This window comes from Heteronotia binoei, chromosome 6 (genome assembly GCF_032191835.1).
Source record: "Heteronotia binoei isolate CCM8104 ecotype False Entrance Well chromosome 6, APGP_CSIRO_Hbin_v1, whole genome shotgun sequence".
NCBI lineage: Eukaryota > Metazoa > Chordata > Lepidosauria > Squamata > Gekkonidae > Heteronotia > Heteronotia binoei.
In genome coordinates, this window is record NC_083228.1 from 422,021 (window position 1) to 435,008 (window position 12,988).

The window sequence follows — 12,988 nt, forward strand, 5'->3', positions numbered from 1 at the left end:
GCCCACTGAGGGCCCCGTCGATCTCCTTCTGGACCATCAATCGGAACAGCTGGTAGTCCTCCTCGTCCTGGTCCTTGAGCCTCGGCTCCCCGCCGTCGGGTTTCTTACACCCTGCTCCATCGCCTCCGTCCTCACCGACCTGGACGACAATGATGCTGTCCGCCTCCCCCGCCTCCCCTGAGCTCGGGCTTGCGGCTTCCGTCCCAACCATCTGGATCGGCCTGATGTGGCGGTTCAGGATGGCTTCTCTGCGCAGCAGGGCCTGATCCATGATGGTGGTCGAGGTACTCGGCTGATACTGCCTGGGAGACAGCACTAGTTGGAACTCGGGGGGGTGACTCCGCAGCTCTCCTCGGGTCTAGGACGTGCCACGGGGTAGCTCCCTCTGGCTCCGTATCGGGGGGGGGGTACGGTGCCTGGAATCTGGTCAGCCATCGGGCTTTTCAAGTTGCCGGAACGGGTGAACTCCTCGAAGCCAGTCTCTCAAAATGTCAAGTCTGATGTTTCAATAACGAGACCTTCTTGATAAAAAAGTTTCTAGTTTATTGCAACATATTGCTAGACTGTAGGCAAAGATTGAGAGACTGGTGAGCATACACAAAGAGCAAACTTTTAAGGTACACATTAAAGGAATTCCTTAGGGTGGGGGCACTCTATGCAGGGTACATTCACACATTGTTATTACTTTATCGTTCTCAGGCCTGGTTGGCCTTGGGCGCTTCCTTGGCACCGATTATCTCTGAGAAGGCACTGTAATCTTGTTCCCATATTCAAGTTGCAAAGCATGGCTACATAACAAAAGGAAGGGAGGGCGGAACGGAGAGTTGGAGCTAGCAGCATCTGAATTCAGTATGGCTTTTACCCAGGAATCATTTCCTGAACCAAAGTTTGGGGCCTAGCTAATAGAGCATAAAGCAGACTTGACAGGGGTGGTGGCATCCAGGTGGCCGACCGGGCCTGGTGAAGACAAGGGTCCTTGAAGCTCAACTTTCCCTGTGTCCAGCCCATGAGGTGGTTGTGCTTTACGATCCAGGAGAGTCCCAGAATGAGGGAAAAGCAAGCAACGTCAAATTGTACTTGCTCGTGAAGGTGTTGGATCTGGAGTATCACCGGGTGGGTCTCCTGGGTCACCGGACCGGAGCAGAGGAGGCGCCCGTCAATGGCTTTGACCAGGGTTTGGGGTGTCTTTGTCCTGCACCGGGATCTGGTGTTGCTTCACAAAGGCCACATCGATGAAGCAGCGGGCGGCCCCGGAGTCGATCATGGCGTAGACAAACAGCCAGTGCCCGTCCGACAAGCCAAGTGTGATCGGTATGAGCAATGGGCTCTGGCCAGTAATGTAGGGTTCAGGGGACCCAGCTAGGTGCCCTAAGTCAGGGGATTCACTCAGACTTGGGGCTGGTCTTTTACTAGCAGTGGTGGCACGGCACTGGGCTGAGTGCACTTGGCGGGACAGCTGGGATAGAAGTGCCCCGCCCCTCCACAGTACAGGCAGAGATTCTGTGAGTGGCGCTGTGCTTTTTCCTCAGGGGGGAGCGCGGTCATGCAGCCCCGAGTTGCATAGGCTTGGGGTCGTCAGTCCTGGGGCTGGTGTGTGTCTGGGTTGTCACCGTCGTTGCATGGCGAGGCAGCTGAGAGGGACGGATGCTGCTGCGTACTTGGCGGTGGCTTTGCAGGCGGCCATCGATGCTGAGACACAGCGTGATTAGGCCTTGCAGCATGGCCGGTTGGTCTACTCGTGCCAGCTCATCAAGCACTTACATGGGGAGGAGGAGGCTGATTACTTTCCTTTACCCTCTCCCTGCAAGGCCGGGAGGTGGCAAAGGCAAGCCTCCTGGCTTCCCTCCCCATGGGATGTTTAACTGGGGAAGGGGAGGCAGATCACCTGCCTCTTGTTTTTTGAGTAGGGGTGCCATTTTTTGGTTCTCCCCCCCCCCCCCAAAAAAAAATGTAGAAACGGCCCTGCTTAGGCACAATGGTGCCTGTCAGTGTGTGCTGTGGGACTCACTTGCTTCTCCCCAAAGGAAAGAACCATTTCTGGCTTTTCTCCACTTTACTGGAGGAGGTGCTTCAGAATGTTGGCAGAATAATTAACACAGCAAGTGTGCACAACCTGATTAAAGAGTAGAGAACTGTTTATTTAGGAATTAACATACTTGAAAAAGGAGAGACAGAGTTAGGTTCCTACCTAACTACATCTCTAGCTGAGAGGAAGGATAAGACAGAGTGTGGCACTTCTGCAAAGAAGGGGCATATTGCCCTGAGAGCAGGAATCAGGAGACAGACAAGAAATGTCACTTAAAAGGAGAGAAGGTGCTCACTTCACTGTCCTGTCTAACTGTCTTCCTGCATCCCCCCTACAGTCTTCTTCTCTTCTTTTTTTGTACATTGCCTTTTCCAACTCAAAAGAGCCCAGAAGACATCATCACTGAGGGAGCAGGGAGCACCCACTTAGAAACTTCTGCCTCCAAAACAGGAGGATGCTTAGATAACCATCTAACATTTTGTGATTGCCATCCTAGGGCAGCCATGTTGTGATTGGTCATGCCTCCCATGGCAACCATTTTGTGGTGATACCTACAACTAAGGATGGGCATGAACCAGCTCACAAACTAATTGTGGCCAGTTCATGGCTCGTGAACTGAGGTTCATCTCAGGTCAACTGGCATGAACTTTCCACAAATGTTCAAGCTGTTTGTTGTGGTTCATTGTGGTTTGTGAATGGATACATTTCCAAACAGACTATCTCCACTCAATCTAAATGTTTACAAAAACTTCAAAGCATCAGGGTGGCAGAAATTAAAGGGCATGTAGAAGAACAGCTGTGGGAAATTCCCTATGAGTTTGATGTCTCTAGCTTCCACAGGGCTATACACTCCTGCGCCTGTCCTTTCCCCAGAAAGCACTTTCTAGGGAGCACCTTCTATTGCTTCAGACCAACATGGCTGCCCACCTGGAGTTTTCTAGTTCATGCCCATCTCTACCCATAACCCTTTCTCAAAATTCCAAAGGAACCCATCGGGTTCAAGAAGTTTGGGGACATTGGCCCTGGGATCCTGTTTTTGTTTTTGCCAGGGCTTAGAGCAGGGGTCCCTGGGGGTGGGTGGGGGAGAGGTAGTTGTGAATTTCCAGCATTGTACAGCGGGTTGGACCCTTAATGTCCCTTCCTACTCTGTTCCTACAACATCTTGTCCAACAGATGGGCTGAAGAAGCAGCAGTTGGCTAACCTAAGTAATGTTCTATTGTTTTCAGTATTCTCGACTTTCAAAGCAATATGGAATGGACCTATATCTAAAGAAAGAGTTTCTCCAGTATACAGGATCTGTGAAGGAGCGGGGTGCACTGTACCTTTTGATGTCCTTACAGCAGGTAGGGAAAACTGTGGGGTGAAATGTGAATATCTGAGCAGAGAGCTGTTTTCTCAATCAATTTATTTGTGACCTTTATATCCTTCCTTTTCTTTGTGTTATACAACACTTAAATGAGAAAGAGAAAATTTCCCTGAATGAATTACCTAACCACAAAACTGCACCTTGCTTTTTGGTATTAGCACTTTAACCTGTGGCTTGCATGTTGTGGATAAAGTGAGAAGCATGATCTTCCGTTGTTCTCTTTGAGCCCTCAGAATTTGAACTGTTTCTTTCCTGTATGCCCCGCTTTCTGCCACTGCATCACTTACTAACCTATGTGGACTTACAGTTGTCAACTAGTCTGGAGAAAAACGTCCATTGCCATTAATAAAGGCTAAATGGGATGTTATTTACCTGGTGATTTTATTTACCTTAGTGCCATAAAAATCTTCAAATACAAATTATTGGCTTCCCACTGGATTCTGTACATGTTCATTTTTCTTTTCAGCATGTGTTTTTCTCCATCTAGTGGTTGATTTGATCTTACAAGGTTGTATGTCCAGCATATTTCCCTGCAGGGAAATCTGTGGGGAAATTTAAATCTGCAGGGAAATATGCTCGACATACAGCCTTGTAAGATCAAATTGACCACTAAAGGAAGCAAAATGCATGCAGAAAAGAACAAAAAGCAAGGCAATGGGGACACAAGTGATGAAAATGAGAATGTGGAGGAGCTGAGAGAGAGAAAGGGGGGGAATTGGATCAACTTGTGTGCTTGTGTGTCTAAAGTTGATTCTGTCTTTTGTTATAATACTGTTGTATTTTTAGTATTTGGGGAAGGGAATTATAATCTTTTCTCTGGATATTTTGTGATTTATACTTGGAAATTATGCATATAGTTTAAGGTTCCATCTGTGTGTAAATGTATTTATGCTTTTCCAGTCTGGGTGTGGGGTTTTAGGGGGGCGGGTTTCATGTTTCAGGTCTGCTTGTTTTTTTCTTCTTCCCCCCTGTTTGTCTTCTTCTGGTTCAACCCAGCACTGTAATCTTACAGAGACAGCATCTGGTAGTCTCCAGATGTGACTATACCTTTGAGAATAATCTCATATTGACACAGCCAAAGAGTGTCATTGGATGAAGTGGTAGCTAAGTGGCCCATATTTAAAGGCAATTGCACCTTCCCCTCACCCCAGTTTCTTATCCTCCTCAAACCAGCCCTGCAGTAAAACTAGCTGCTCACCAGATTCCTGTGTTTCTATTCTGCAGGAGCAGCAAAGGAAAGGGGTGATCGTTGCCTCAGACAATAACTTCTCCATGGCAGTGGCCTACCATGCCTCAGAGCACCACATTCCTGCATTTGTCATCATGTCCACCAGCACTTCGCCTGCCAGAGTGAAAATGTGCCGTGACTACGGTGCCATGGTAATTTCCTATGGTGCCACAGCTAGAGACTCCCAGCTGCATGCCAGGAGGCTGGCACAGGAAAATGGCTACCTGTATCTTGAAGAGTAAGTGAGTATTTTACAGGTAATAGCTGCACGTCCCTCCCTCCCAACAGAATCCTATAGAAAGACTCTGAAAACAATGCAAAACAAGCTCAGAGAGACACACACTATTACTGCCTCCCCTACAAAGACTTCTGAAAAGTACTCTCTCTCTCTGGGTCTGGTTTCTCCACAAGGACATTGACAATTACAGGGGCTACACTGCGCTCTCTCTCTTTCACACACACACACTCTTACTTGCTGTGAAACAAAAGCAAAACAAACAGAGGCTCTGCTTCTGACCTTTCCCCATGAAGTACTTCTTGCTTCCTGCTCCACTTTAAAGGGGCACACACACAAAGAGGCATTTTAAAACGGGACCTGTTTGCAGGTTTCTGAACCTGCGGGAGATCTAGAGGTACTGGTGGCTGTGGGGGCGTGGCTTTCCCTCACTGGCCAGCTGGCTGGGGGTGGGGGGAAGCCTGTAAAACCGGGGGATTCCCCACTGGGACCTGGGATTGGGAAGCCTAGGTCCAGATTAGCTTGATCTCATTAGATTTTAGGGTCAGCCCTGGTTAGTACTTGGATGGGAGACCACTAAGGAAGTCCACGGTCTCTATGCAGAGACAGGTATTGGCAAACCAGCATTGTGTAGTGCAGGGGTGGCCAACGCTAGCTCTCCAGATGTTTTTTGCCTACAACTCCCATCAGCCCCAGCCAGCGTGGCCAATGGCTGGGGCTGATGGGAGTTGTAGGCAAAAAACATCTGGAGAGCTACTGTTGGCCATAGTGGTTCAGAGTGGAGAACTGGGTTTGGTTTTACACTCATCCTCATGAAGCCTGCTGGGTGACTGTGGGCCAGTCACAGTTCTCTCAGAACTCTCGCAGCCTCACCTACCTCACAAAGTGGCTGTTGTGGGAAGAGGAAGGGAAGGTGTTTGAAAGCTGCTTTGAGTCTCCTTCGGGTAAAGAAAAGTGGGTTATAAATACCAACTCTTCTTGTTCTTCAAACCAGCTCTCTTCATCCCTTGCCCTGAAAACCCCACAAGGAGTTGCCATTAGTTGGTTTTGACTTGATGGCACTTTCTATCATCAGCAGCCAAGTTTAGGATTAGATGGCTTTACAGATTTTTTTAAAGTTAGAAAAGGGATAGAGATTTACATTTTTAACAAAAGTTGAGAAATTAGAAAAATTAGTCGATGGCAACAGATCATTACAATGCCTCAATGCTATTGCAATCTAGCAATTAACCATTTTTAAAAATAGCCTCAAAAGGCCTCTAATTGCCCGGAAGGAAATGACAGCCATGAGAAGCAAGGGGGGCGTCTAAGGCCAAGACAGTGCAGGGGAAACTGCCATGATGACACTTTGGGTTTTTCCACATTCTCATTTTCTTCACTTGTGTGTCCTTGTTGTTTCAGGGTCCTCCCCCCCTCCCCCTCTGCTTTTCTGCATGCATTTTGCTTCCTCTAGTGGTCAATTTGATATTACATTGCTGTATGCCCTCCATATCCCCCTGTAGATATAAACTGTGGGTTTTTATGCTGGACATACAATGATATAATATCAAATTGACTATTAGAGGAAGCAAAACACATGTGGGAAATTTTAAAAATCCCCATAGCAATAGGGACACACAAGCAAGGAAAATAAGATGTGGAAGTGCCCTTGGTTACCATTGCGAATGCCACTGCATTCAGAGCAGTGATGAGATTCAGAGCACCATTGCAGTATCAGCCAGGTTCAAAGAAAACTTAGAATGCACAGAGAAATAAATAATTTATTGTCAGCTCAGTCTTTGGATCCAGCCCTCTCCTGAGTCTGTGAGATGACTGTGGCAACAGTGGTGCAGCCACTGGAACTCAGTAGTGCTAGCATGAAGATTTTACCAGAAAGTAGAAAGACACAGTAAAGTTTAACCAGAAAACCTCTCTAAAGTTCTGGGAACAGAAACTGCTTGGGGAGTCTTGGGGTGCTGGTTAAGGAAGGGCATAAACCAATCACGAATTACGATTTGTGTTAAAAATAGTCGATTTATGTTTCATTCCAAACTGGTTGGTCTGATTCCGCCAAACATGAACCGACCTTTTTTCTTGGCATGTCGTTTGGTTCATGTTTGCTTTGTTTTTCCAGACAGCCTAGTGCTGGCACGATTCCCCATCAGTTTCCAGTTAAACTGACTAGAAGCTGCAGCTGCATTCTCCCTGGGCCCCTGTGCAATTGACTAGAAATGGCAGCTCTGCTCTCCCAGGTCCCCTGCAGCTTCTAGTCAGTTTCAGGATAGAGCGGAGCTGCCACTTCTAGTCAGTTCCCAAGCTTCCAGGGGGTAAACCAACCAGAAGCTGCAGAGTGGCTTTCCTTTCTTTCCCCAGCAGTTTACTGGGGGCACCTGCTTTGGAGAGTTGTAGCTTGCCCCCCCCCAATCCAATTTGCAGCACACTTGGAGACCAGGTAAAGAAGAGTCCATTGAAGAGTTTGCTGCAAGTTTTGTGTCTCTAGCCCACTTTTTTTGGGGGGGGGGGGGTCTACCCAAACCAAATGAACCAACAAAACATGAATTGTTCAGGAAACTGAAAAAAACCCCCACAAAATGAATCTAACCACTGATTCAGGCAACCCAGGAAACCACAAACCAAACAAGCCAACATTTTTGCATTCCATGCCGATCCCTAGTGCTGGTCAATGAGAATGACAGTGCTATTTCTTATTGTGCTTAGGTCTGTCAATTTCTAGGTGGGGTTTGGAGACCTTCCAAACTTACTACTGATCTCCAGACTTCAGAGGTCTGCTCCCCTGTGGACAACTGCTTTGGAAAGTGGACTCTGTATCCTGTCCCTTCCCCCGCTCCAAACCCTGTACTCCCCAGGCTCTGCCCCAAATCTCCAGGCATTTCCCAGTACCAACTTGGCAACCCTAATTTTGTTCTCTGAACAGCTGCTTGGTTAACTTGCATTACTTCTAGGCTAAACTTGTGTTTGCAAGAGGGATCTTTTGAACCTTGCTCTGGGAATGATACTTCCAGGGAAAGAACTTGGACAACCAAGTTATCGGGGGGTTTTCACTACATAAGCTCTAACAAGGATTTTCTCTTTAAATTACATTCAGAATTCCCAGACCATACCTCAGCACAGAAAAATACATTAAGAGTATGTAGCTTAGCTTAACCTAAAATATCCTTGCCTATATTCAAGCATTAATTTTGCTTAAAACAGCATTTTGTTTAAACAGCATGGAGCATGGAAAGCAACATAAGAACACAAGAAGCAGCATATGAATCTCATTAGTTCAAAAAAGGTAGTGGAGCACATTCAAAGTTGTGCTTGGTAGAAAAAGGCCTTACCTCCATCAGATTTTCTTTCAGACAAATACCTGAAAGACAGGAAGTGAGGGACAGAGGCTTTCGATCAAGAACAGAGTGAACCCCCACCAGGACCCGGGAACTGGCAACCCTATCTTATACAGCAGAACTCTTCTTATGTTCTTATATTACTACATCACTTCCAGGCAAAACCATAGAGTTTCTGGCAACTTCTACAGCTACCCTTTCTAACTTCCAGGTACAACCCCATGCACAGGCCAATGGCCTTCCCCACCCCGCCCCCATTCTGAGCAGCAGTGGGCAACAGCAACACTACTGGGGGGATCCTTTTTTTGTTTTAAATCAGAATTATCATATTGACATAATGGTATATTGCTATATCTATTACTGGTTTTTAAAAAGACCCTCTGAAAGAACTCATCTATAGCACAGAGCTGGAGAGGATGGTTGCCATGGGGACAGGGACAGGAAAATGGAGGGAAAGCTTAAGAACATAAGAGAAGCCCTGTTGGATCAGGCCAGTGGCCCATCCAGTCCAACATTCTGTGTCACACAGTGGCAAAAAAAATTATTTATACACACACACACACACACTGTGGCTAATAGCCACTGATGGACCTCTGCTCCATATTTTTATCTAACCCCCTCTTGAAGCTGTCTATGCCTGTAGCTGCTACCACCTCCTGTGAAAGCAGTGAATTCTATGTGAAAGAGCTGAAGTGTGGAAAAGGTTTAAGAACCAGCAAATCAGCTGGCCACAGAGCGCTACTATAACTTCTGGATCAGAAAAAAAAGTTGAGAGAAAAGCTGGCTGGGACTCAGAACGTGTGTTGTGGGAAAAAGGGGAAAGTGGGGCAGCTACTTCCCAACACCATTGAATTGGATCAAATAGCTAGTGTGGCCAACCTCCAGGTGGCACCTGGAGATCTTTTGTTATTACAGTTGATCTCCAGGTGACCCAGATCAGTTCCCTTGGTGAATGTTATGTATTGAACATAAGTGACCGGGCCGCCTGGTGATCGCTACTGAAGGCGACCCCCGGGGTCCCCGGATGGAGCTCGCCAGTTGCCCCGCTCATCAAGACCTGTGGCGGGAAGTTTGACCGACCAGGATTGGCCTGATCGGATGAGGGGGCTGTTCCGGGTACTGTATATAAGCGGGACCCGGCCCGCGTGTTCCCTCTCTTGTAATGTGCTACTGAATAAACTATGTTCCCTTCAAACCGTCTCGGTTCTCAGTACATTACAGTGGCGACGAGGATGGGATCCTAGATAGCCCATTCCAGTGGACTTCGCGGATCCGTCCAGAGATGTCGAAGGCAATCGGTTGAAGACCGACACGCCCGCCGTCGCAGCCACCATGGCTAACCAGAGCGGAACCACGGGCCGGCTCAAAGAATTCAACCCCGCTACCCCGGAGAGGTGGGAGACCTACACGGAGCGGGTCGCGTGCTACCTGCAAGCGAACAGGATCATGGAGGATAGCCTGAAGAGAGACGTCCTCCTGAGTGTCTGCGGAGAGGCCACATTCGAGATCGCCAAGGGTCTCTCAGCCCCTGCGAGGATCACGGAGAAGACGTACGAGGAGATAATCAGACTCCTCACCGGGCACTTCTTGCCCCAACCCGCACTCGTCGCCCGCAGGTTCCTCTTCCACAAGAGGGATCAAGAGGCGGGAGAATCGGCAGTGGACTACCTGGCTGCTCTCCGCCAAATCGCGGGCAACTGCAGCTACGAAAAGCTGGAAGAGACCCCGAGGGACCGTTTCGCCTGGGGCCTGAGGGACGAAAGACTGCAACAGAAGCTCTTCGCGAGGGAAGAGCTCACCCTCCAGAGTGCATTCAACGAGGCCGTCACGTTTGAGCGGACCACGAAGACCTTCCCCAAGACGAGGTCTGAAACCGTCCATCAGGAAGAGATTGGCCCCAGCCAACCAGATGAGGAAGAGGCACTCCAGCTATGCCGCCAGATGGGGATGGGCCCACGTGCACCCCAGCGACCCCGAGCGACTGACAGACCAGCCGCCACCAAGTGCGCCAGCTGTGGAGACCAACACGAGCGACGGGACTGCCCCTACCGCAACATGGTCTGCAGAAGCTGCGGCAAGATGGGCCACATTGCGAGGGCCTGCCAGGCCAAGGGCACCTGCTGCAGCCAGGCCACCCACCAGGAATTGACCGAGGACCACTCGATTGCCTCAACCTCCGTGCAGGTAATGAACTTGCCCAACGATACCCCTCAAAAGGTCAAGGTTTCAGTCAGGATCGAGGGCAACCCCTGCCTGATGGAACTGGACTCGGGTTCCTCCAACTCCATAATTTCGGAGGAATCCTTAAGGAAGCTGTGCCCACGTGGCCTGCCCAGACTGCGACCGGCATGCTTCGTGCTTCGAGACTTTCAAAAAAATCCTGTGGAAATCCTGGGTTGGGCAATGGTGGGGGTGGAGTACAACAGGTTTAGGGATAAACTCGACATATTGGTGGTTAAAAGGAAGCTGCTCGCCACCTTGTTGGGCCTGGCCTGGTTCCGGCCGCTGGGAATAAAGATTGTGGGGGTACAACAGCTGGGGACGCGGGGATTCGAAAACATGTGCCAGGAGTTCCCGGAGGTGTTTGATGGGGCCCTGGGATGCTACAAGGGGCCTCCCATATCCCTACCTCTAGATCCCCACATGTGACCCGTGAGGCTGAAGGCCCAGCAGGTTCCATTCGCTCTGAAACCTAAAATCAAAGCAGAGCTGGACTGCCTCACAGCTCAGGGAGTGCTGGAGCCCATGGCCTACGCCACGTGGGAGACCCCAATAGTAACCCCGGTGAAGCCGAACGGGGAGGTGTGCATATGCGCCGATTACAAGTGCACCATTAACAAGGCGCTACAGGACAACCCCTACCCCATTCCAGTAATCAGCCACGTTCTGGCAGCACTAGCAGGGTCCAAAATCTTTGGGAAACTTGACCTGGCCCAGGCGTACCAGCAGCTGCCTGTGGATGCCGCCACGGCAGGAGCACAGACCATAGTAACCCACAGGGGGGCGTTTAAGGTGCGGCGGTTGCAGTTCAGGGTGAGTGTGGCCCCGGGGGTGTTTCAGAGCCTAATGGATTCTCTCCTTAAAAGGATTCCCGGGGTGCAACCATTTTTCAACGACGTTTTGATCGCCGCACCGGACGTGGAGGAATTTAGCAACCGGCTGCGAGAAGTCCTCCGCTGTTTCCAAGAGGCCGGTCTGAAAGTCAAGCGAGAAAAGTGTTCCCTTGGGGTACCAAGGGTGGAGTTTTGGGGGTTCGCGGTGGACGCTGCGGGAATCCACTCGACACCGGACAAAACCAGGGCCATGGTGGAAGCCTCCACCCCTAAGAGCAAGGCGGAGCTACAAAGTTTCTTGGGGTTATTAAATTTCTATCATTCGTTCTTACCCCACAAAGCCGCCCTAGCTGAATCCCTCCACAGACTCCTAGACAAAAATGCCCCGTGGGAAAGAAGCAGGACGCTGCGTTCCAAGCAGTCAAAGGGCTGCTCGTATCCAACAATGTGCTCCACCATTTTGATGAGAGCCTACCGGTGATCTTAGCATGTGAAGCGTCACCGTACGGGGTAGGCACCGTCCTGGGTCACCAACTCCTGGACGGGAGGAAGGTCCCGGTAGCCTACTACTCGAGGACCCTGACCCCAGCGGAGTGAAACTATGCCCAAATAGATAAGGAGGCCTTAGCAATCGTGGCAGGAGTGCATAAGTTTAACGATTACCTGTACGGGAGACGTTTCACCATTGCCACAGACCACAAACCGCTCCTGGGCCTCCTAGCCCCAGACCACCAAATGCCCCAGATTCTGTCACAGCATGTTTTGCGGTGGAATCAGTTCCTCAATTCCTACACATATGCCCTGGTCCATCGGCCGGGCAAGGCAATGGGACACGCAGATGCCCTCAGCCACCTACCGCTGCCCTCCATAGACCCTGACCCGGCCCCAGCCCACCATGTGATGCTCATTGAAATGCTATCGGAGAGACCCCTACACGCAGCAGAGGTAGCGAAAGCCATGGGGCAAGACAAAGTACTTGCGCGGGTCCTCGACTGGGTGGTGAGGGGCTGGCCAGAGGGGAAACAGGGCGAAGAGTTCAGGGCATACACAACACACAGGGAAGAACTATCCGCCCACAAGGGGTGTTTGTTATGGGGGAGCAGGGTGGTGGTCCCCCCCCCCCCCCGCTGCAGAAGCAAGTGCTGAGGGCCCTTCATGAAATGCATCCAGGAATAGTACGGATGAAGGCTTTAGCACGCAGCTATGTATGGTGGCCGGGGATGGACGAGGAAATAGAGGGGTGGGTCCGGAGGTGCAAAACTTGCCAGGAGTCCCGACCCGAACCGCCCAGTGCCCCCGCTCAACGCTGGGAGGCACACAGGAAGCCGTGGTCTAGACTACACATCAACTTTGCAGGGCCCTTTCAGGGCCAAATATTCTTCCTCTTGGTGGATGCATACACCAAGTGGTTGGAAGTTATTCCGGTAGCTTCAACCTCGACAGCGGCAGCGATCCGGGCGCTACGAAGGGCCCTGAGCACACACAGCATTCCGGACACCATAGTCTCGGACAACAGGACCGCCTTCACCTCCCAGAATTCCCGGAGTTCATGCAGAGATACCTGATACAACACATCAGGTCCGCCCCCTTCCATCCGGCTACCAACAGCCAATCCGATGGTGCGCACCACGAAGGAAGCACTGGGCCACATTGTGGGACCACCGCCTAGCCGCCTTTCTATTTGATAATAGGATAACTCCCAACCCAGTCATGGGGGTCAGCCCAGCCGAGCTTTTAATGGGAAGAAAGCTAA

At 50.2% G+C, this 12,988-nt stretch overlaps 1 protein-coding gene across 1 annotated transcript in view; it reads left to right on the top strand.

The window, feature by feature from the left end:
• LOC132573261 (L-threonine dehydratase catabolic TdcB-like) overlaps positions 1 to 12,988 on the top strand; it is a 126,960-nt gene that overhangs the window by 69,173 nt on the left and 44,799 nt on the right. The window contains exons 3-4 of the mRNA XM_060240764.1: positions 3,254 to 3,370; positions 4,618 to 4,859. Of these exons, the coding sequence (XP_060096747.1) occupies positions 3,254 to 3,370; positions 4,618 to 4,859 (359 nt within the window). The remainder of the gene's footprint in view (positions 1 to 3,253; positions 3,371 to 4,617; positions 4,860 to 12,988) is intronic.